The sequence below is a fragment of the Lonchura striata genome, chromosome 1 (genome assembly GCF_046129695.1).
Source record: "Lonchura striata isolate bLonStr1 chromosome 1, bLonStr1.mat, whole genome shotgun sequence".
NCBI lineage: Eukaryota > Metazoa > Chordata > Aves > Passeriformes > Estrildidae > Lonchura > Lonchura striata.
The window spans coordinates 84,780,124-84,803,449 of record NC_134603.1 but is presented as its reverse complement, the minus strand read 5'-3'; the positions used below and the strand labels follow the sequence as shown (position 1 = coordinate 84,803,449).

The 23,326-nt window shown below is 41.3% G+C and overlaps 1 protein-coding gene across 1 annotated transcript in view; it reads left to right on the top strand.

Moving 5' to 3' along the window:
- The window catches only part of KCNG2 (potassium voltage-gated channel modifier subfamily G member 2), a 55,080-nt gene that overhangs the window by 21,125 nt on the left and 10,629 nt on the right, over window positions 1-23,326 (top strand). Inside the window, exon 2 of the mRNA XM_021553396.2 lies at window positions 8,702-9,525. Within this exon, the coding sequence (XP_021409071.1) occupies window positions 8,770-9,525 (756 nt within the window). The 5' untranslated portion in view covers window positions 8,702-8,769. The remainder of the gene's footprint in view (window positions 1-8,701; window positions 9,526-23,326) is intronic.

Genomic DNA, 23,326 nt, shown 5'->3' with positions numbered 1-23,326 from the left:
AGAGTGATGAGCTAAAGTGTACAGACTTTAGGCCAGGAACTATCTTTTAACTAGTCTCTCTGTGAGATAATGCTATTGCATGTGGAGGTTTGTTTGATCCAGTTGCTGTTAACTCCAGCCTGGATTAAATATACAATCTTAATGAGTCTAAATTTACAAAGTATTCTACGCAATGATGTTAATAATTAACTACAATCATGTTAAATTTAGAGGCAGAATTGTGTTTAAGTAGAGATGGGCATATTTTTGAGGTCAGTGCACAACTGACTTATGAAACACACATGAGAACAAGAATGTCATCTGCAAAAAAAAAAATGAAAACACATAGAATCCAGTGTTCACTAATTCAAGCTAACAAGAGAAGCAAGATGCATCTGTATACAATTTATCTTCTCTGCCAAGGATTTCATGCAGAAATTTAAAAGGCTAGATCTACATCTAAAATCTGAGCAGTTAATAAGAGCATTTATTCATAGAATCATTTAGGTTGGAGAAGAGCCTTATGATCACTGAATTCAACCATTACCCTGGCACTGCCAGTTCAGCACTAAACCATGTCCCTCGGTGCAGTGTCTGCAAGATCTCCAGGGATGTTAACTCAACCACTTCCCTTAGCAGCCTGTTCCATTGCTTGGTAAGTCTTCCAGTGAAGATTTTTTTTCTAATATCTAGCCTAAACTTTTCCTGGCACAATCTGAGGCTGTTTCCTCTCATTCATTCATTCATTCACATTCAGTCATACATATTTAACAACCATTCATACAAAAACCTGTGAATGGCCCTGAAAGAGACACAAGGACAGGTATAGTTAGTAGGAAAAATGCCCCAGCAAATCTTTATGAACTTCTGGATGTGAAACTTGGCCAAGAGTGGCATCACACAGGCAAACCTTCTCATTCCTCATCAGAAATCTAGTTGGTATATTCTGTATGAAATCAAGCATATTAATCATGTGGGTGGGAAGCTGCTAAGTATTGAATTGCAAAAACCTGTTGTCTTTGTTTGAAAAGACAAGAATCTGTGAAGGAAGGCAAAAGCCTCCTGTGAAATGGAAAAGGTAAACCCCCTCTGTCCGAATTACCACAATTTCAAAATTAAAAGGCTCTCAGGCAAAGATATGGGAATGGGAATAACAGTTCTTTACTAGGAAAAAGACTAAATAAAAATTTTAAGAAATGTAATTAGTACAAACAAAACTAGTGATAGAGTCAGAAACCTGACACCCTGAGAAGTAATCCAATTGGTAGTAATCCAGTTAAATGGTGGCTGATCCTCCTGGAGTGGCAGATGAAATGCTGCTGAAGCAGTAATCTGTAGAAGGGTGTAGCTTTCTCTGGAGGTCTGGTGATAGAGTAGATGGGCTTGGTCTTCCTCTGGGAATCCAGCAGGGAAGAAGCTGCTCCTCTGGGAATCCAGCAAAGGGCTTCTCTGGTGTCCCAAAAAGTGCTGATTTTATGCAGGTAAGGATGCTTGGCTCCTCCCTCTGGGTGGAGCATCTCACAATGGGACGATGTAACTTTACCAGTCATGCAGTGAGTCATTTCATGATCCATTAACACAAGATATCTCCCCAGAGGGAGACATTGCTCTTGGAAGAGATAAGAAAAGTGCCCAACATCCAACAGATGGCAAATAGAATACATGCTTATCTTACAAGCCAGGACACCTGTAGGATGGATCAGAAAGAAAAGATCAGTGTTAGGAGCAGAGTTAGTGTTAAAAACTGCTTTTTTCAACCCACAGTGATCTGCAGTCCAACTGAAACACTTGACTGATAATTCTGTGATTTTCAGATACCAAAGCTTGTTTTTTTTTGTGCTTCCCAAGTTTTGGCAATGGAAATGAGACAATTTTTTTAATTTCCTGGATGAGAGGGACAAACAATGTGTTTTAAAATACTACACAGTCTGTCAGTTTTGCATTTAATAGTGCCATTCACATTGTATCTTAGGCCGGCTCTGGGTATGTAATCATGACTGGAGCAGATACTTAAAAAAACTGGATTTTGATAATTTTATTTTTTATTCTGAAATGCAATAATCTAAGAAAAGGGAAATAAATATTTCAGATTGGTAATTAACTCATAGTACCTTATCTAACTGGCTGATTAAATGTGATACTAACAGGATTAATCAGTAAGGCTCCTAAAATAAACTCGTGTGTGATTCAGGAAGAATAAAAACTTCACCATCTAGTGGCTTCCAGTAAGGGTCAAAGGTAGTATGCTCATAGGGCTCAATTTCTGACCAAGCAATTGCAGACAGAACACATTTTAATTTTAGGCTCTTGACACTGTATACTTAATCCAAAATTGCAGTTAACAGGAACTGGATCAAACAAATCTCCATGTCCAGTCTAATCTTCCCAGAGTCTGGGAGGTACAGCTCTGCTCTGAAGTCCCTTCCCTTTAGCACATCATCCACTTGGTGCATATTTGGAGTCTGTTCGGTTGTTCAGTAAATATGAACTGAGGGTGAAAGCACATTTTGCAAACCTGTTTTTCTGGTAACCAACTGAGGGTTAATCCACCTAAACAAATAAAACATGGTTTGAACATGAAGCTCTGTTTTATTGTAAGTAGTAATAAATCTGTGGGGAAAAACTTTTCTGCCTAATCCTTTCAGTCTCTGCTTGTTTTTTTTATTTATAGTTCTTTTTAAGCGAAATACATGTTTTAAGACCCTTGTGAAATCTTGAAGCTTGCTAGCTGGGACAGAATTCTGTACTTCGGAATGCAGAAATAAGCGGTTCTTCCTCTGTCTGTATTTTACCTAGCACATCTGTCTTTGTCTGCTGTGCAACTGAAGACAAAGACAGATGTCTTTCTTCAGTGCAAGCAAATAGCTTTGTAGAAATAATAGTTTCATGCTGTTTAGGGTACAAAGATAAATAGGCACTGAAAGCTTGTGGAAGTGCAGAATAAGATTGAGTTTAGCTATGAATATACAGGTAAGATCCCATACCTTCATGTAGATGGTAACCAAATCCCTGATTTCTTAAAGATGTCACAATGTTAATGCTTTCACTATAGATCTCTGGCAAGTGCAATGACACAAGACAACTCAATCTGTCTAATGGAGACAAATAGCTATGGATGTATGTCAGAATAATTAATGTTGAGCCAAATTAATATTTTCATTTAAAAAAAATGAATTGTTTCAGCTAATTATGTAGTGTGGCCAAAATGTGATGAGGGATGTGCAGAGAAGAAAATTATTACTTTTTTACCCACTGAATTAATGAAAATATTAAGGAAATTGTACACTCAGAGTATGAAACAATGTCTAGTTTCACATGCTGAATTTTGCAGCCTTCATTACAGCATGAGTCTTCTGAGCTTCTTCGACTGACTAATGCAGCATCCTCCTCAAGGCCCCCAAAACACTCTCTGGAGAAAACTATCTTGGCTACTGTGCTCCATACCTGTACAAGAAACACTTCTTTTTCTGTTAGATGGGGACATCTCAGCTAGGGGTGTAAGATGTGTCACTGCTTCCTGTTACTCTGGTGAAGAAACAGACAAAATGTTCAAAATTCTAGAACCTTTTCAACTTGTTGAGCTATTGCCTTCCCTAAGCAGGAGCTTAGGAGGTTAGGGATATTAAAGTTTACTGATAATAAATACAGAAGTATGAAAAATTTATTGTGTCCAAGTTAAACTTGCCCTGAAAGAAGGGTATAGAGAGATGCTGTTCAGTCTCTTCTCCCAAGTACCAAGAGATAGGACAGGAGGAAACAGCCTCAAGTTGTGCCAGGGCAGGTTTAAAGCATGTCTGATAAGGTGGTCAGGCATTGGAACAGGCTGCCCAGGGAAGTGTGAGTCACCATTCCTGGAAGTATTTAAAAGACCATAGATGTGGCACTTTGGAATATGGTTTAGTGGATTTGGCAGTGTCAGGGTAATGGTTGGACTCAGGGATCCCCTAAGGGTCTTTTCCAACATAAATGATTCTACGATTCTGTGATAATGAGTGTGTAGGGAGCCGTAGTCATGTTCAGTGTGGACAAACTCGGAAGATAATTCCCCAAATACTGTAGGATCTGCCTTCTAGGCTTAGCTGCATCCCAGTACCCTTTTCAGTTTTGTTTTGTTGGGGTTTGTTTTGTTGTTTTTAAATATGCGTATTTCTTGCACCCCATCTGTTTTGCATTTTGTAAGCTTCATGGGCAGGTGTTCTCCTCTCCATGTTTCCCTAATGACTAGCAAGGATTTATTATTAGGAGTCGAAGTTCTACTGGATTGTAAGAAGTGCAAGAGTAGCGTGGATCTCCTAAACCTCTTTGTCCACACTATGAGCTGTTAGATCACCAAATGGAAGGTCAGTTGCATGTGAAAGGTTTAGTATTAGTGAGTGTGTATGCTGTGATTTATAAATCATGTCACAGTAAGAAGTAGGTACTGCTTTGGTCCCAGGCAGCAATGCCAGGCTTCAGCACATCCCTGACTAGAAATGGCTGAGCACTGTAAAACAGATTCACTGACTCAACCTTCATTGGAATTGAGAGAAAAAGTCTTGTGGTCACCTAATATATGTTTCATGCTTGTGGCTTTAAATATGACACAATTACCTGTTCTCTGTCAAAATAAGTTTCGTTTCACAAAGGAAATCTTTAAAACATTAATTACTAAAATGTCTCACAGGTTCCTCTTGCTACTGTAGCCCAAATGTAAGCTTTCAGTACTTTGTAATTTAACAGCAGCCTTTAAAAGAGACTGTTCTCAAAATCACAGAGTACTTCAAGTAGAAAGGGACCTCCAGAGTTCATCTGTTTTAGCTGTCACTGCTCAAAGTGCCATCACCTAGAACAGGTTACTTGGGACTGTGTCCAGATGGATTTTTAATATCCCGAAGGATATTTTGGTTCTTTGCAACAATTTAAAGCACATCTCAGCTTTCTCTTTCAGAGTTTGAACATCCTCAGAGTAACAGCTTTCTTCTGTGCAATGGCACAAAGATCTCTGAATTCTCCATTTCCAACCCCGGCCACCTACTTTTGTCTATAGGACCTTCAGAGCCACCTGGTCAGGCTGGTTTTTCAGAAAAGGTGTGACTGCTCTGCCCATGACACTTTCCTGTACGCTCATTTATGTGCACACGCTTTATGCGGTCACCCTTCCTCCAAAGGTCTCTGCTGCCATGGCACCCTGCAGTCTTTGCTCCACCACTACCTCTCTTTCACCACTCTTTTCAAGTTCTCCTTGCCAGGCTGCTCAGCCTCTTGGTAGGGATGATTTTGCCCCATTTTTCATTCTTATCCAAGGCAACTTGAGACCAGGGGAGTCACATGGAGAATCACATATGACTTAGATCAGCGGTACTGATAGAATGGGATAATGAGGAATGCTGGTGTGGGATCAGGCAAAGTGAAAAGGCAGTAAGCAGGGAAATAGCCCACTCTCCACAGAGGAAATAATTTAGCAAAAAGAAGAATATGAGGCAGTTTTGTGCTTCTGACATTTATTAAATCTTTGAAATCCTTTATGAGAAATGCCTGTATTGTACCTGATCTTCCTTGTGAGGAAAATCTCAGCTGTTTGCTGTTGACAAAATGTAGCTGAACTTATGTGTGTGTGTAGGCATACATGTGCATACACAGATGGCCAAAGAAAGTACTTCTTAGTGAATAAAATTTGTTGGACTATGCTTAAAAAAAAAAAAAAGAATCCACACAATGTATGACCCATTTTGTATATGATCCTCAAACTGAAATATTCATACAGCATTTCTCCTACAGCACTTCAAAACTATGAACAACAAATACAGAGTCAAATTCTGTCCTTCATCCCTGTGATGGGCAACTTATTCCAGGCTGTGTTTTAATAGACTTTCCTACACCCATGTGTCAGATTAAATAGTAGAAATGCCAGCTGGATGATAATGTAGTATAATTTCTGGAAGTATCGGCTTTTAATATTAATCTTCAATGGGATGCTTTACTGCAGGCATGTGCATACATAAGATAACCCTGGCATGCAGGGAGTATTTTAAGACCTACATAATTTTGAAACACCCTTTAATATTTAGTGAAAGTCATGATACATTGCATGCACATAGGATCAGAAGCAGACCTTCCAGGCTTGTTTTATTTCTCAGGATAGATGCCAAATTGGGAGCCCACAGTATTTTGGTTTTCTATAGGAGAGTTAAAATGGCACCACAAGCTGTTCCACTGACATCTGAGCCTGGTCTTGGGCAGTCAGCTCACAAGGTGGAAGTGCCAAGGAGAATAATAAATACAACTGTCTTCACATGCTTATCTTTTAATCTGAGATTAAATATGAGATTTCCAAAACAAATGCTGCCAGCTATTATGGATTCTGGGATGTTGAACTGTGATGTCAGAAAATTCATTTTAGTTACTGAACTTCAGCATCTGGTGCTGCCCTGCACTGTCCAGAATCAACCTGTTAAACCATAGGCAACTTTAATTTGTAACTACTTCTCTCTCATTTTCTACTTATCCACTGATGATTAAAAAAAAAAAAAAAAACTGCATTCTTAAGCTTTAGGGTTAAGCAACATCATTTTATATTCACAAAATAAAATATTGTAATTCATAGATTTTGTAGCAAACAACATACTTACAGATTTTCACATTGAGTTAGCTCCTGCTTAAAAGGAGGAAGAAGTGCATATAAGATTAGATTCAAAGCAGTTCTGTGAAATGTATCTGGTCCCTTTATGCAACAACCTGCTACATGGGGGAGAGGAAAAAAATAAATCCTGCCTTGATGTCAAAACAATGTAAACTACTTTTAGTATGTTGACTTGTGGAACAAGTGCAGCATGAAAACAAAAGTGCAGAGCCCTCAGTAGTGACAGTGAATATTTTATCTTACCAAGAGAAAGCAACAAGAGACCAAATCCTTAAAGCATATGCCGTGCTGACAGTGTGCTCTTGCTGTGACAGTAATGGTATTTGCAATCCCAGCTGCACTCAAGCCTGTGCTGTAAAAGCGCCCATTCCTTAGAGAGCGTGTTGCCCTTTACTGGCCCTTAGCCAGATGAAGGAGCTCTTCTCTGTTGCTCATGTTGCCCTGTAGAAACAAATGTTTATGAAACAATTATTTCTCTCCCCTGAAGTGAAATTGTAGAGATTTTGGCATCGTTAGCTCTTCTGAAATTTTCATGGTGCTGGAAAGTATCTTTGGGTGACTGTAGCTTTTTGCAACAATTTAAAGCAATAATTCTCTGGCTTTTTACAAATATCTAAGTGTTCTGAAATTCAGGGACTGGATCCTCGCAGAAATGTTGAAGCAAAAGGACCACTGTTACTGCAGTGTTGTTGCTTGAGAGTGGTTGGTAAGAATGTTTAGAGGGTGATTCAGGGCTGTGACTAAAAGTATTCACCAATTTCTGTCAAAGATAATTTTTACTAAGTCTAATGAGCTAAGAGTTGGTGAGCCGATTAAAGATAAAGGAAGTTGCCCCTCTGGAGATGTGTTTGAATGTGTATGTTCTCCTGTTTTTCTTAGCACCCATTTGTTGTTTTCTCCTGATTGAAGCATGAGATTCAGAGGGAATTGGAGGATGTTGCTTATAAATTATGGATTTACTGCCTCATGATTACCATTCTTCATCAAAAATGTCAGTTTTTCCTTCACTAGTCAGTTCTTTCTCGGTTTCTCCATCCTCTGCTTAAAATTGTTCCCCATCACTGCATCCATTCTCAGCCTGGGTCTTTGTGTGGAGACCCAGTGATCCTACACTGACTTTTTATTTCCTACTTCATATTTGAGCAATTCAGGAAGTTTTGGGTGATTCACAAATGTGATTACATGGTAGCATTTAAAGACATCCCAGTATTGCTTTAGAGATACAGCTTTGAAGAATGCATGTGAAGGGCTTCAGAGAAAGTAAGGAAGCAATGTGGACTGTGGTGTGGTAAAGGACGGATAAGCAGGAAGCACAAATTAAATCCTGGAATTATTCATAATTCCTTCTGAATGTGACCAGTTGGGTTCTGTACTGTCCAGAAGTAAGTAAGAGCAGCAACCGAGTCACTTCCAGCTCAGCTTCATTCTGAGTTTGATCTCCTGTTTCAGAGCTGCTGCCAGGCTGTTTGGAAACTTGTCCACAACTGCAGCCAAGCCCACAGCAGAGTTTCCAGCAGTTCCAGGCTCCCAGGCAAGCTCTGGTTTTAGCTCAGACCCAGTATGCCCTCAGCTCCCACATATTCATTGCTCTTGCTACCCAGGCTTAGTGAATTTAGGTTAGGAATTACCCACATTTTTGCCATCTGACTGTACTGTAAGTATCCATTTTATCCTCACCCTATAGGCTTTTTGTAATAGGAACATAATGTAGATGGGCCAAAATAATTGAAAAACCATTCACAACTAAGTTTTTAAATTAAATTGCTAAACTGTAAATTGCCATTTATCCACATGATTAGATTTCTCTTCTAGTATGCATTGATGTCCAGGATATAGCTTGAACCTCTAGAAATTTCTAAAAATGGTAATACACTGGTTTTGTTTCCATTCAATCATTAACTAAACCCTTGAGAAGTAACAGCATGGTTTCTGACCTGACTGTAGTCTAAGTTCTTTCCCCAAGCAACTATCAAGCAAAAATAGTCCTAAAATAATGGGGGAAGAAGGAATGCCATAGAGGAGTTTCTCGGGAGGGAGAGGATAGGATTGTTATAATTTAAGAGTGCCTCACTTTTCTTGTAATTTTAAAATTCTGTTTTACAGATAGACTTTCTGGTCAAGCTCCAGATGCTTTTGTTTGAGTAGACTCAACCTCCCTATGGACTCAACAGATGTACCACGAAATGGCATTGCTCACTAGGAATGCAGATCCTGACTTCAGCTCCCGCTCCTTCAACAACTTGGAAAACCTGTGTGAAGTACAAACCAAGAAAGGATTCTTCTTCAAAAAGGCCAAGCTTCTGCATCCTGGAGAAGATCTGTGCTGCTTAGCCCGCTTGGATGATCGGTCCAGGTTTGTGATCATCAATGTAGGGGGTATTAAGTACAAAATTCCCTGGACCACCTTGGAGAACTGCCCCTTGACCAGGCTTGGGAAGCTAAAATCTTGCAACAATTATGATGAGATCATGGACATCTGCGATGATTATGATGTTAGCTGCAATGAATTTTTTTTTGACCGTAATCCTAGTGCCTTCAGAACGATCATGACATTCCTGACAGCTGGGAAGCTGAGGCTTCTCAGGGAGATGTGTGCTCTTTCGTTCCAGGAGGAGCTTGTGTACTGGGGGATAGAAGAGGACCACCTGGAGTGGTGCTGTAAAAAGAGATTGCGACAGAAAGAGGAAGAGGCAGCTGAGGCCAGGCTGTTTGAAAGGGAGATGGTATTTAATGAAGCTACACAATGTGCCTTCCAGGACAACAGCCGACTGAGTCTGTGCATGCGAAAGCTCAGGGATATGGTGGAGAATCCCCACTCAGGGATCCCAGGAAAGATCTTTGCTTGCATTTCAATCTCTTTTGTTGCCATCACTGCTGTCAGCCTCTGCATCAGCACCATGCCAGATGTCAGAGAAGAAGAGGATCGGGTAAGTGCAGCCTTTCTTGGGGCAGACCGTGTTTTGCATCGTTGTCTCCTCAGGAAAGGTGACAGGAAAAATCACTCCAGCAGATATGCAGGTATTCTGTTCAGTATATATGATGTGGAGGGCTGGCTGGGTAGAGCACAGAAAGCATCATGTCACTTAAAACCGAGGCAAGATTGGGCCAAACTCTGCCCTGCTAGCCCAGCTTAGCCAGTTCACACCAGCAGATAGCCTTACCCACCAAGTTTGTTTTCTGATATGTCTAACCAGATGACAAACTATCTACTCTGGGAATAAAAAACAGCCTTTCTTTTTTCTTCTGGTTTAATGTTTTGAGGTTAAGTTTAGAGCTAACAAATCAATTTTCCCTAAAGGTACTTTAACAATTTGAATGAACTCTCAAGTGTGCCAGTGTAAAAACCACATCTAAAGTATTTTGATGCTATAGGGTGATGTAAAGGCCAGGGAAGCTGAGGCAGCAATTTAACAGCAGAAACAGAGCAATTGTCCCAATTTTCAGACCTGCTTAGTATGCTGAAGTGTAAACTGTAGATGATTCATGCCCTTGAAAATCAAGTCTTACAGATATTTTGTTTATTCTTAAGTTCATCAAATTTCCTAAGGGTTTAGTCCCTTTTTTTGTGCAAGCAGTTCACTTCCCTATAATTAATTGTATGTAGGCCAGTGAGAGCTCATCTGAAAAATGGAAGAGGAGGACATTTACATTTTCTTTACATAGGTGGTGAAATCAAACTGAGGAGTTGGAGGTGGGGATGTTTTGAAGAATTCATGCCCTCTCTAGTTTTACCCAAGTCCAAGCTTGACACTAAATGTTCGGGCTTATTTGCTAGCCCCGTGGTCATTAAATGTGGTTGTGAACTTCAGCTACTAAGAAAGTACTTCACCCCATGAAGTGCTGCCTCTGAGCTGAAGGCTGAGCTCTCCTGGAAGCAGCTCTTCCCATGTGCTGTCACCCAGGGGCTGGATGGCTTGTGCCCTACTGTCACAAGCAGAAAAGAGGGAGACCATCCCCAGACGGGAGGCATTTACTGTTATGTCACCTTGAAAGTAAAATGCAAAGTGATGGAAAATGGATCCAGCTGCTCCAGAGAGACCCCTGCATCTGACTGAGCACCCTGTGTACAGTTAAACCCACCCTTTGCTTGCGAGGTCTGCTCAGGTTATATCCCACCTGAGCAGTTTGATTTAGAATCAGACTCATTCAGGAGCAGCCAGGAAAAAAGATAAAACATTGGTATGTTAACTAATATATGATTTATTATCAGATCTTTATTTTAAGAGGTTTTTGTAATTTAAAGTTTGAGGATGGTAATACTGGGCACCCAGTTAACACTATGTTGTCCTAATAATGTTTTTTTTAAAGATATCCTTTCCAGTATACACACCTTTTAGTGTAATTAGCCATCAGGGCTCCAGTACCCTGAATTCTAAGCACAAGGGATATTTTACTGTTGAAAACTGAGATGTATTTAGCATTTAGTTGTTCCCAGGTTTAAGGAAGAGCTGAACTACTGCTTTAATTATGAATTATGAGAGTTTAGGAACCTTACGTTTTTACTAATGATCCAAACATAAATAGGGACTCATAATAATAGGCCAATAATGTTTTCTGGGTGGAGCAGGATAATAATGAGGACAGAGCAAACATATGAGAGAAGCCTGGATTTCTCGGTAAGCTGGAACCATTAGAAGGAGCACCATTAGAGAACCATTAGAAAGAGTCAAATTCAAAATTTTTCAGTAAAGATGAATGAAGGCTTGCTCATGTAAAAATAGGGACTCTGATTCCCAGAATGAGGCTCTAAATAATATTTACGGTACAAGCAATCATAAATTCCTATTGCAGTATAAAATCAGAAGGGTTAATGCCATCCCTGAATATTAAAGATGGGGAGTATTTATAAGAAGCTGGAAAATTTTTTGTGCCTTTATGCAGTATTGGTGAGACTGACTCTAGAATACTGCTGTTGGTTCTCACATTCATGTTTTTAATGGTGTTTTGAAAAATTGTGAGAGGGCTAAAAAACCTATAAATCTTAGACACCTGGGGAAAATGTCATACAATAAGAAAACTTAACATTTCAGTTGATTTAAATTATTGGAAGGAAGGTGAGTGGATTAGGCATATAAGTGGGTTTTTTATGAGGGGAGAAGAACTGTATAATCTAGGAGACCTTTAAATTAAGCAGGGGTATGATACATGGCTAAAAGCTGGATCCTTATAAATTCATATGGGAAACTATATGCCAGTATTTAATACCAAATTAGTGGATTTTGTGCTTTTAGATGTTTTCAGCTAAAAGCTTAGTGTCCTTTTGTTTAGCCCTGACCTAAACAGAATTTATTTCAATCAAAAGAAAAACATGAATTGCAGATCAAGTTACAAAGGTGAAATTCTTGCAACACAGTGACAGACAATCAGAATAAATTATCCAATGTTCTTCTATGCCTTTAAATTCTAAAAGCACAGAGCTCTTGCAAATAATCTTTGTTCTGCATTTTGCACGGGGAAGGTCTGTGGACAGACTGGAAATGGTTATTTCGTTTGGGACAAAGGTGGCTCTCTTGCACAGGGGACTGGTGAAGGATCACCTCTGGCAATGCAAGGAGTAGGCATCTGCCCACTTGGAATCGCCTGTAGTGTCTGGGACTGTGGCTGCAGACTCCCTGTGTGTACTCCTTGTGTGGCTTAGCAAGCCAAGGCAGCTCTGCAAGTAACAGCTGTGGAGATAAGAGAGCTTATGTGAATTCAAATTCATGGTAATAATCCTGAGCTGTATCCCCAGTATCTAGATTAAAATTTGTGCCCAGAGATAGCTCTTTGGTCTGGCTTTGCAGTCTCCTAACAAGCAGAAAAAGGATGCACATCCCTCCTGACTAAGGAACAAATAAATAGTAAATACTACTTCAAAGGCACACCATACTCAGTGTGCACATTTTCCAGGCTTTCTGGCTGACATTGCTGTTGTTGTGGTTCCATGTCAGGGCTGTCACAGGTGCTCTGGCTAGCAAGTAGTGGCTTTTCCTTGATTTGATGTTACTACAGAAAACAAAATCTCTATGTGCCATCTATCTGTCCTGTTAGTGCTTCAGGGAAAGACAGAGAAGCCAGTAATGAAAAGAGCCATGCTGGGGAGCAATTTTCCATACCCTGATCCTTTAATGCCGTCTGAACACCCAGTGACATCCTGCAGAGGTGTGAATGACCTCACACAAGATGGAAGTGTGGGATCTTAAAAGTTAGAAGTAATTGCCAGATGCATGAGGAAATAATTTTAGGTGCCTGCCTTTCTCTTCTAAAATAGAGCAGAAAACTCAATCATACATTTTGTTAAGTTTATTAGCTGCTCCAGGTGTTCTGGTTGACAGTGGCAATCCCTGGTGGTTTAACAAGAGTGGGAAGGCTCATGCTCCCCTGTACTGTAGATACTTGTTCTTACTAAAGGTCACCTTGATTCACCTTGAGTGTTACTCTTTTTTGGGAGTAGTATTATGTATTTCAGATGCTGCACAATTGTCTGTAGAGTTAACAGAATCAGATCCTGAACTACTTTTCACTTACCAAAGTAGGATTTTTTCTCATTTAGATTTTATTTACTAATTAAATAAAATCCACCAATTCAGTAATGTGTATAATAGCTCCTTCTGGAAATTTCAGGAAAGGGACACTTCAAATATCTGAAGAAAACAAACATGTGAAGGCAGTCAGGTTCTTCCATGTAAAGTAACAAGACAATGATAAACCTTTTATTTCAAAATTTTCAGAATGGAAGATTTAGATTTAACAGTGAAAAGTCTCCTCTAAAGGCTAAATTTGCTGAGACAAAATCATAGCGAGAGTCCTCAGTGTCATGGTTTGACACTGGCACAATGCCAGTGCCCCCATGAAAATGTGATCCCTACCTTGAATGCTGTGAAGTGGAATCTAGAATAGAGCAAAGCAGGCCCAAGCTTAATAACAGGAAAAAAACTTTATTAAACTACCACTACAAAGAAAAGAGAAAACTAAAGAAGGAAAAAAAAAACCACACAAAGATCCAAATGAAAACCTTGCAAACCATTCCTCCCCCCCCACCACCCAACTCCAACAAACCACAGTGAGACACAATCTGGACCCCAATCAGGTTTCCACCCTCCAAACAACCGATACTCAGTCCATCGAGGGAACAGAGTCTCTCCTGTGCCACAGACCCCCCAAGAAACACAGCTCCACATCCTGTGTTTCCATGTCACACATGGCACCGCCCGGAGAAAAAGTTTGCCATGGTGACCCTTCTCCTTTCCATGCACAGTGCTCTCACCACCAATGCATGGATGGTCAGACTGCCTTTAGGATTTTTCCTTTCAAGGATGCCCTGCCAAGAGGGGAGAAAACAACAGTTCAGTTTTTCATTGTTTGGGACCACAGTCCCCCCCCATTTTCCCCTGGGGCCGAGGGCTCAAGAACAGAGATCTTCTTCTCTTCTCTTTCCTTTCCAGGACAAGGGGGCGCCACCACAAACCCCCTAACCTTTTCTCTGTTCACTCTACTTTTGTCTTTTTCCCAGCTGAAGCAGGTCTCTTGACTCACTGGCATCCTCCCAAAAGTCCCTCTTGAAGGAGAAGATTTGGTTCAGGTTGTGGCTAACATGGAAAAGTCCAGCCAAAAGCCACTCCTTGTCCCCCTCCCATCCAGAATTCCTCCTTCCAACATCCCATCCCAGGGTCCAAGGTGTCCCTCTTCCTCTCTTTCAAACCGAGGAGGGGAAAGGAAAATTCACAAAGCTTTCATTTCTCAAGGAAGGGTTAAAAGTCCGAACTCCCAGGATGACTCGATGCCCGGACATCCAGCAACTCCCACACACTGGGCACCTTGCAGCAGCTCCCCCCGCTCCTCCTTCCTTGCGGCTTTCTCTCTCCCTCTCGGGAGAGGAACTCTGGGGGGGGAAATGGAGACATCCCAGATTTCTTCCACCCTTCCATCTGCAGGGGCCAGCCCGGTTCCAGTCCTTCCACCACCTTTTGGACCTACCTTTCTCAGGCCATGGGGCTTCCCCTCCCCCACCCAGCTCGTTGCTGGGCAGGGGAGGTTTGCACTGCACGCTGACCGGAACCAAAGAGAGCGAGTTCCCCTGGGAATTCTGCTTTCAACCCCTCTGTGTTCTCAGAGGCGTGTCTACTTTCAATTGGTCAATATCTAAATTGACCTCTTCCTTCCGGAAAAAATTATCTTTCCGTGTCAAACCACGACACTCAGGCACCAGGCTCTTTCAAGACCACCACAAAAGTCATCTCCAAGGCATAAAAATAGCAGAGGCACAGAGTATCCTCAAGACATTTTAGACATATCCTACCTTTAAGTGGACTTCTCACCTCTCTAAAGAAATAGCAGCTATCAAGTGACTCAAAGAAAGCAGCTAATACATCAGAGAAGTAAACCAGTCAGGGATATATTACAGCAAAAGCTTTAAGCACACAGTAAGAGCTAAACAACCAAAAGATATTCAGAGAGGTTCAGCTGAAAGCCAGATGGTCATCATACTAGACTCTTCATTTTTTTCTTGGTGAAAACAGAAATGTCAATCATTTCTCTCTGAAAATTAATCTTCTCTTTTTTGTTAGACAGCAGTCTTTGTTATCAGAGAAGAAAAGGTGGAACTTAGAGAATAATATCAAACATTCTGTTCTGCTTCAAAAAAGCATTTATAGGCCTGAGACCCCTGAGCTCAGTCTTTTGTAGCAGCACAGTGCAAAACAGGAGAAGCAGATCAGAGAGCTCGTTCTTCACCATACTTTTTAACGTGTTGGGAAAAGCTAGCCTAATTAGAGATGCTGTGATAGGAAGCTACAGTTCAGTAACCTACAGCTGAAGAACATGACAACAAAGAGACATAAATAATGAAGTTAATAATAGCTTGTAAAGCCAAAACTATTTAACCTAAGCTCAATCTACACACCATGCTTCAACTTCCATAATGTTGAGGATGGGGAAGAGGTAAATTCTGAATGTGCATTTTAAACAATCCTGTGACTAAAGGTTTCATTTCACAAAGGTACACACAAAAGTAATCTCAGACAAGGTTTAGAGAGTCTTGTATAATGATTCTCAATCATTTATACAAGCTTTTAATAGACAAACTGTTCTGTAAGAGGCTGGATTAACAGACAGTGAGGTTGACTGAAAACTGTATCAATGGCCATGCCCTGAGCATGGTGGTCAGTGACAGAGTCCAGTTGGAGCCCAGTAACTAACAGTGTGCCCTGGGGGTCTGTACTGGTTCCAATCCTGTTAGAATTCTTTATTAGTGGCCTGGAGGATGAAGCAGAGTGTACCTGCAGCAAGTTTGCTGATGACGCAAACTTTGGACAAGTGGTGGCCGCAGAGTTGTGCTGCTACCCTGAATGGCCTTGACAGGCTGGAGAAACAGGCTCAGAAAGACTGTGGACCTCAGCAAGCTCAGCAAGAAGAAATGCAGAGTCCTGCATTCCTGGTGAGGAACAGCCCCACACATCAGTATGTGCTGGAGACCACCCAGAGGGAAAGCAGATTGGTAGAAAAGGACCCAGGGATCCTGGTGGGCACTAAGTTGGCTGCGCCCTGGCTGCAAAGAAAGATGCCACAGAAAGATCCTGGGCTGCATCAGGTGAAGTGCTGCCAGCACATCAAGGGAGGAGATTCTTCCCCTCAGCTCAGCACTGGGGAGGCCACACCTGGAGCAGTGTCCAGTGCTGGGCTCCTCAGTGCAAGAGAGATACAGACATGCTGAACAAAGTCCAGGGGTGCTTGCTATCCTAAGATGGCACTCTGCTTGAGACTCTGGAGTTACTGGTGTCACTTTTATGACTTTATCTCTTTTCTGACTGTTCAGTTGTTGTTCTGCTTGTGATACTGAGACCTTAATTTTAAATCAGGGCCACATGTGATGCATAGATGGTTTGTTTTCATTAATGAAAATATTAATAAAATTGCAGGTTGTGTTTTTACTTTCATCTGTTCTAGAAATTACAGCACATTCAACAAAAAACATGTATTAAAAAATATCTCCCTGCTGGTGTTACATATAACTATTTATAGTGTATAGGCACTGAGGGTAACTTTTTATAAAAAGAATCCTGGGGAATTGGACTAACTAATTTCCCTAGGGATCATCTGAGAATTTGTTACACCACTCTCAGCTCTGCTGTTGAAATGCAAATATTATAAGCTGTAACAGTATCACCAGTTTTGGCATCTGAACCAATCTACTGTACTTGTACCCTATATTGCTAATTTTCATTTTGTGTCTGCTCCAGACTCCTCAGGCCACAGCTGGCTGGAGGCCAGGGAAAGACCAAATGACTCAGTAGCAATGGTCACCTGCCTTTTCTACATTGTGCACAAGGAAGTTCTTGTAGGCACATGAGATTCATATTCAGTTTAATATTCACATGTCCTTGTTTAAGGGATGTAGGACTCTAGGACTCAAAAGTACTGCAGAACTTCTATTTTAGAAGTATGGTGTTTTTCACTTGTTTTCCTTTCATAAGCCAAAGGCTTTCTCCTCAGATAGTACTTCAATCAAACTGGTAACACACACTCCAAATTACAAGCTTTGATAGCATCCTTTACTTACAGTTTTAGTTGTCAGTAATAAGCAAATGTTTGCTTTCTTGTTGAAGTTCTCAATTGGCCTCATTTAGTTCCATCACCTGTTCTGTGTAGTCTTGACTTTAGATTGGGAGTGCTTTGGGGCAGAATATCTTAAACACAATGTCTATGGCCATCATAATAACAAAAATAAAACTACATACCTGCTGTTCAGGTGTCTTCCTCATGCCTCACCTGCAAGGCATGTTTCTAGGCAAGGAAATTCTTTTTTGCAAGCGAGACCAACTTAGTTCATGCTAAATCCAAACTGAGGAGTAACTGCTAAGTTCTCCTAGTCTGAGTCATGCTGGCATGGTCTCCCAACTCCTTTCTGATGGTCAGAGACATTTGCTAGGCAAGTTGTCTTTCAGAGAGATCAGGTTTGTCTGAAAGCAGTGGGAAGTGATGAGGTTTGGTTTTAATAAGTGATGGTGCTTCTGTGTGTCGTGCAGACAGCGTTAAAATCACAGAGCTAAGAACCTCTGCACTGATAAATCTAAACCTTAATTCTCAAATTCTGTGGAACTTTCTGAGTGGTATGCATCTTTTATCTGACTCCCATGGAATTTACAAGTGTGAGACCAATGGCAAAATATTCTTTGCAAATATCAAGAAGAGGTGCTCATGTCCTTTGATGATTTTCCTGGGAGCTGTCTGTGAGCCATCTGATAGATACAGTCTCTAATGTAAAAGAAAATATTGGTTTTACTTTGTGGATCTGAATCTCAATCTCTCCTTTCCAGCTGTCCAAATCCAGGTGTTACATGGAGCATATCTCGGTATCAGTTTATTTTGCCAAGTTCAGGATTGCTGTATTCACACACTGAGGAGACACACTGGGTACTGGGAGTTGCCTGCATCACTGCTGTACATCTCACTGCCCTCTGCACCAGCTCTGCCAGCCACTGCCCAGGGCCCCTGCTGCCTGCAAAACCCCTGGTTAAACAGCACATCATGTGCCAGCTGCGCCAACTCTTTTACAAGACAGTCCTTCCTCTTTGCAGGGCTGCCTTAAGTTGCTAACAAATAGAAAACATTCAAAGGAATGATTGGTTGTTCTTGATATTGGTTGTGTGGACAAAATGCTGGATAACAACTGGCTGTATTTAGTCATGACTATGTGTGTAGAGTTCTCACCATTTCTTCTGCTTGGCTTGCTTGCTCTTCTTGGGAAAAAACTAAATTGCTTTCTGCAGTTGTCCCACCCCTGGAAGAAAAAACAAAAATCTAGCTTTCCTTCTTCATCTAAGCTCTCTGAACTTTGGCAGATGTACCTGTTTTTTCTGTCACGGCAGCTGCTTCAAGAGCAGATAAAGGAATCATCATCCCAGTAAGAAAATCATCCTCCATTGTATCATTAGGATTAGGAGGTATTTTCTTTCTCCGAGAATTGCCCTTAGATTGAGGATGGGGACACAGCACTGCATGACAGGTTTACACTGAGTCCCTTAGTGAGCCTGCAGACCTTCTGCTCACTTTCAGTGAAGTTGCTGCCTGAGCTCTCAGTGCCCAACCATGGCTCTCATGGCAGTGTCTCCTATTGGATTGCTTTTCCCAAATAAAGAGAGAAATCCTTATGGGTCAAGGAGCTACCCTGGAAGATTTTCAGGACAATAGGTTACAATATTGGCTTTGGGAGCTTCCTGAGATTTCCTGCAGTGTTTTAGGCTTAGAAGTGAAAAAATGGAGAGCGTTTCTCTGCACTGCTTGGGAACAAGGCAAGAGTTGACTTAAGATAAAATTACTTTGGACTGGTTAATAACTTTATTCTCTGCCAATGAACTCTTTCAGTCTGCAGGATATCTTCTCATGAATAAATAGTAAACTTGGGTCTTCTTTTAAATATTATATAAATATGCTGCAATGTAACATTAGTTATAAATAATTAAACAGCTAAAACTATTTCATAAAAGCATTCATAACTTTGTCACATTGTTAACTGGTTTATATTTGGTGCAGTGTGGCTCACCCAGCAAAATATGCTCTATGTTTGAATTCTTTTAATATCTCTCTGGTTCCACCCCCATAAATATCTATCTCTACCAGTGAGTTTGCTCTCCAAACTTCCAGGTAAATCATCCAGGGAATCTCTGAAGCTATCTCACAATAATAGCAGCTTGGCCTTCAGACAGTTTGTAAAATTATAAGAGCTATTCATCACAGCCTAATATCCTGGGGGTACAGCACAGCTCCTGTATTCCATAGACTGCTCCACTGCCTTTTGTAGGACAGCTTGGGCACTGTGGGCCTATTGAGTACTGTCCCAGTGTTCTGAAGGAGAGAACTCCTTCATTTATTTGAAATGAAAATACAATCTGGAAATTTCATTTCAGAACTCCAGGATATGTTGCTATCAGTTCTGGAGGTTTGGAATGAAAGCAAGCAGGCAGATTTACATTTGGCTGCACCTCATATAGTTAGGCTGAGGTAATGAGCTGATTCATGTGTACGGCACTTAGAAGGATTGCATTAAATCATTCAAAATTATAAATGCTTGCATTTTCATTGTCTAGTGTGTGGCAATGGAGATGAAATATAAAAGTTTGGTTTTTGCAGTGTAGACATTTATATTCAAGACAAATTGAGTAGTACAGACATGGGGAAAAAGGTTATAAGATTTTTTTTGACAAGTTTTTAAACAAAGGCTTGAGAAAGGTCCAGGAGGAATCCATAAAGCTGTTAGGTTTTCTAACGGTAAGCATGATTTTAGTTCCAAGTAATCAAAACATCAAAAACATGATACTGAGTACAATCAGTCACATTTTGATCTAGTCTGTGTAAAACACCACTCATTAATCAAATTTAATTTTTTTTTTGAGGTTATAAAGTTTTCAGAGGAAAGTAACTTCTGATGTAGGTATTTCTGTAAGACATTTGAATTAGTGCTGCACAATATTCTTCCTTAATTTGTCAGATAAATTGAAAAAAAGCTTTTAAAATGGTTGAAAATCTCAAAGTTCTGCTTTATAGTGAGACACTAGAAGTGTTTTTAATGCAGTGGGGATCATAATAAGAGAATGTCTGTGGGCAACAGTGAACTGAAAGAACTGAAAGTTGGACAAACTCATGCTCTGAATTAAAGTGTGTTACAGTGTGGGTAATTAACAATGGAAACCATTTATCTAGACATGCTTGCGTGCATCTCACAGTTTTTAAATACAGTCTGTCAGTCCTTCTAAACATTATAACTCAGCTCAGCTGAAGCCATGCATATGATTCATAAGCCACTTGGCAAGATCCTCTGCTCCACGGGGCATCAGCTCAAGAGCCTCTTCTGCCCTTCCAGGGCAGTGAGCCATTACCATCCTGTCCCTGACTCCTGCTGGTATAGGAGGTGCCAGCAAGGATGCTGTAAATCTTCTCACTGTCTGGGGCTTTCTTGGCCCTTGTGAATATTCAGACCTGAAGGCATCAGTAAGATGAAATGAGCAGTGACAGGTCATAATTGTGATTAAAGGCAAGGGCAGCCAGAATAAACTCAGAAGCCCGGAAGCTCTCTGAAGAGTGACATGGGATGAGTCTGGTGCCATGAAGGCAACATCCCAACCCAGGTATCTTGTCCAGCACTGACTGTGTTTGTAGGGGTTGCCACAGGAGCTGGAATATCCTATTGGTGGGGCTTAGCCACAGGTGGAACATCAGGACATGTGCCAGCCCACCCCCCTGCCTATTCTCTAGCTCTACCCTCACCCTTCCATAAGTCACACACACACAAACAACCTCTTTCCCTTGCCCCATCTCATTTTCTGAGCCTGGATTCAAATAGGAAATACAGAGAATAGTGTGAAGATCCCAGCCATCCAATACATCCTGAGCTGTGCTGGCAACTTGGCACCTGGTGCACTGGGTAGAGATGATGACAAGAGAAATTGCAGCACTCTCCCGAAAAGTCCCTGCTCTGACTGTGAGCAGACATTGCAGAGATTTTCTCCCAGTCTGCACCTCGATGCCTTCACACACAGTAGAAATGTTGGGTGTTTTAAGGTAAGCACTTGTGTGCTGCACTGCTGTCACAGAAAGCACTGTTTTTACTGTTGCCTTGAGCAGAAAGAGAGACTATGAAAGTGTGTGTGGTTTCACTGTGGTCTCATCCACCTTGCAAAAATCCATCACAACTTAGAGCATTTCAGTGCAAGGGCACTGCGGGAGCTCACTGCTAGCTGTGCCTGAGCTACTACCAGCAGGAAGGCAAGTCTTCCCACTGGCAACACAGGCAAATCCTTCCCTTGCTCTCAGATAAGAGGATAAAGGGAGACTGAGGCGGGAAGAGATACAGGTTTGGAAAAAATGTCAAAGGAAAACAGTAAGCTTGACTCTGTCCTTCTTTCCTCCAAGGAAAAAAACAGATACCCTCAGATATTATAGCGGCTTACAGGGTTGCAGGAACCAGTAAAATAAATACAGGTCAGTAAAACAGAACTAGCAGTGAGTGGGAGGCAGGAGGAGAAGAGCTTCAAAAAATGATTGAAAGAAGTGAAAAGAGGGAAAATACACTTTTAAATTATATTCAAAATCAGTTGATCTTTTGATATAATTAATAAGTGAGAGAGAGGGGGAGAACAAGACAGATTCTTTTTTTTAGTGTGAGACAGGCTTGAGGAGGAGGAGAAGATAGAAAAAGTGTGCTGGGTTTTGGAAGACCACAGTTCTAGGCAGTGTGTATATCTGTGAGCACAGCCAGGTGCCACCACATCCCCTTTTCCCAGTATTGGGTAGGTGTGAAAGCCTTGGGAATTCCACTGCTTTGTCACACTGCCCTGTCCCTTTTGGGCTGGCTCTTTTGGAGGGCTGTGCAGGTGTTCCCATTCCCTGGGGAAACTGTTCAAACTGCACCCAAGTGCCCTTGTGGAGAACTCAGCCCTGCTCTGGTTCTGCAGTTTTATGCTGGTTTGGTTTCAGGGAGATAGCCTTCATGTTGATTGCTGCAATCTTGCCCTGTCAGTGAGGACCAGGTGTGCTGCAAGTGCCGAGTGCCATTGCTCAAGCTCTTCCAAGTGCCAACTGAGTCTGCCTTGCTTTCAGAGCACTAGGATAGAAAATACAGTTCTTCAGAAGTCAGATTTGCTAAGTTGCAGTGTAACTGGGCTTCTTCCTGTGAAAGCTCAGGATCAAGCATTCACTTAGATTTGCAGATACTGGATCTTTTTAAAAAACATTGTAAACTTCCAATGCTCTGATGCCTCTATCAGAGCTAGAAAATAGAGGGGGCTAAGGAGGAAGATTTCTACTCACGTAAAATCAGGGGAAGAGGAAGACACGTGTCAGTAAGGACACTCCTGGTGCTTCATTATTCTCTTGGGGATTTTTACTTTCAATTTCAGTGAAAGAAATGGGCCAAACCCAAAAAAAAGCATTCTGGAAATCTGGAAATAGAAAATTCCAAGGTAATTTTAGTCAGAAATACTAAGAACATTGGTGTTTCTACATTGAAGCTGTTCTTTGGAGGACACCTTGACTTGGTGAAATCATCATTCTTTTTCCTGCCTGTCTGCCTCTGTCAGTGGCAGTGGCTGATAAACAAATCCTCTCTGCTGAGCTGCCCCCTGAGGCCAGGCTGGGCATGTTGTGCCTGGTCCAAGCACAGCAGGCTGTGCAGGAATCCTGGGCACACCTGGACCCCTGTGTCACCCACAGTTGTTTCCCACCTGTGATGGGTCAGGGCAAAGACAAGCAAGCCATATAAGCAGAGGTCTGTGAAATCCTGCCTCGAATGCCATGGATGTTGATGAGTTTCAAATACAATACCTTATTTTCCTGCACTTGTGTCTTCCTGTGTAGCTATTTGTCTTCAGTTTCCTGATGGCACTGAATGGCTGCAAAATTGCCCAAGCAAACCCCAGGTACAAATGTAGCGTTTTGATTTAGAATATTTGTTCAAGCAAATGGCAGTAAATATATTCTTGTACATATATAGGTTGTAATTCTCTAAATATTAGTAATAGCCTGCTTATGTCTTACACTCATGCACGGACAAAAGCTGCAGACCAGCCAGGTGAGGATCTCAGACCCTGAGGGCTAACTCCAGCGGCACCAAGAGATCATTTCCTTTGCCAGCTGAACCTTATGGGCATGTAGGACTTGGAGGAGTACTATGAGGTGAGCGCAAACCCCTGTTCTCATGGGAACTATATCACACCACCAATCCTCAAAACTCAGAAGCTTCATCTTAAAAGGTCT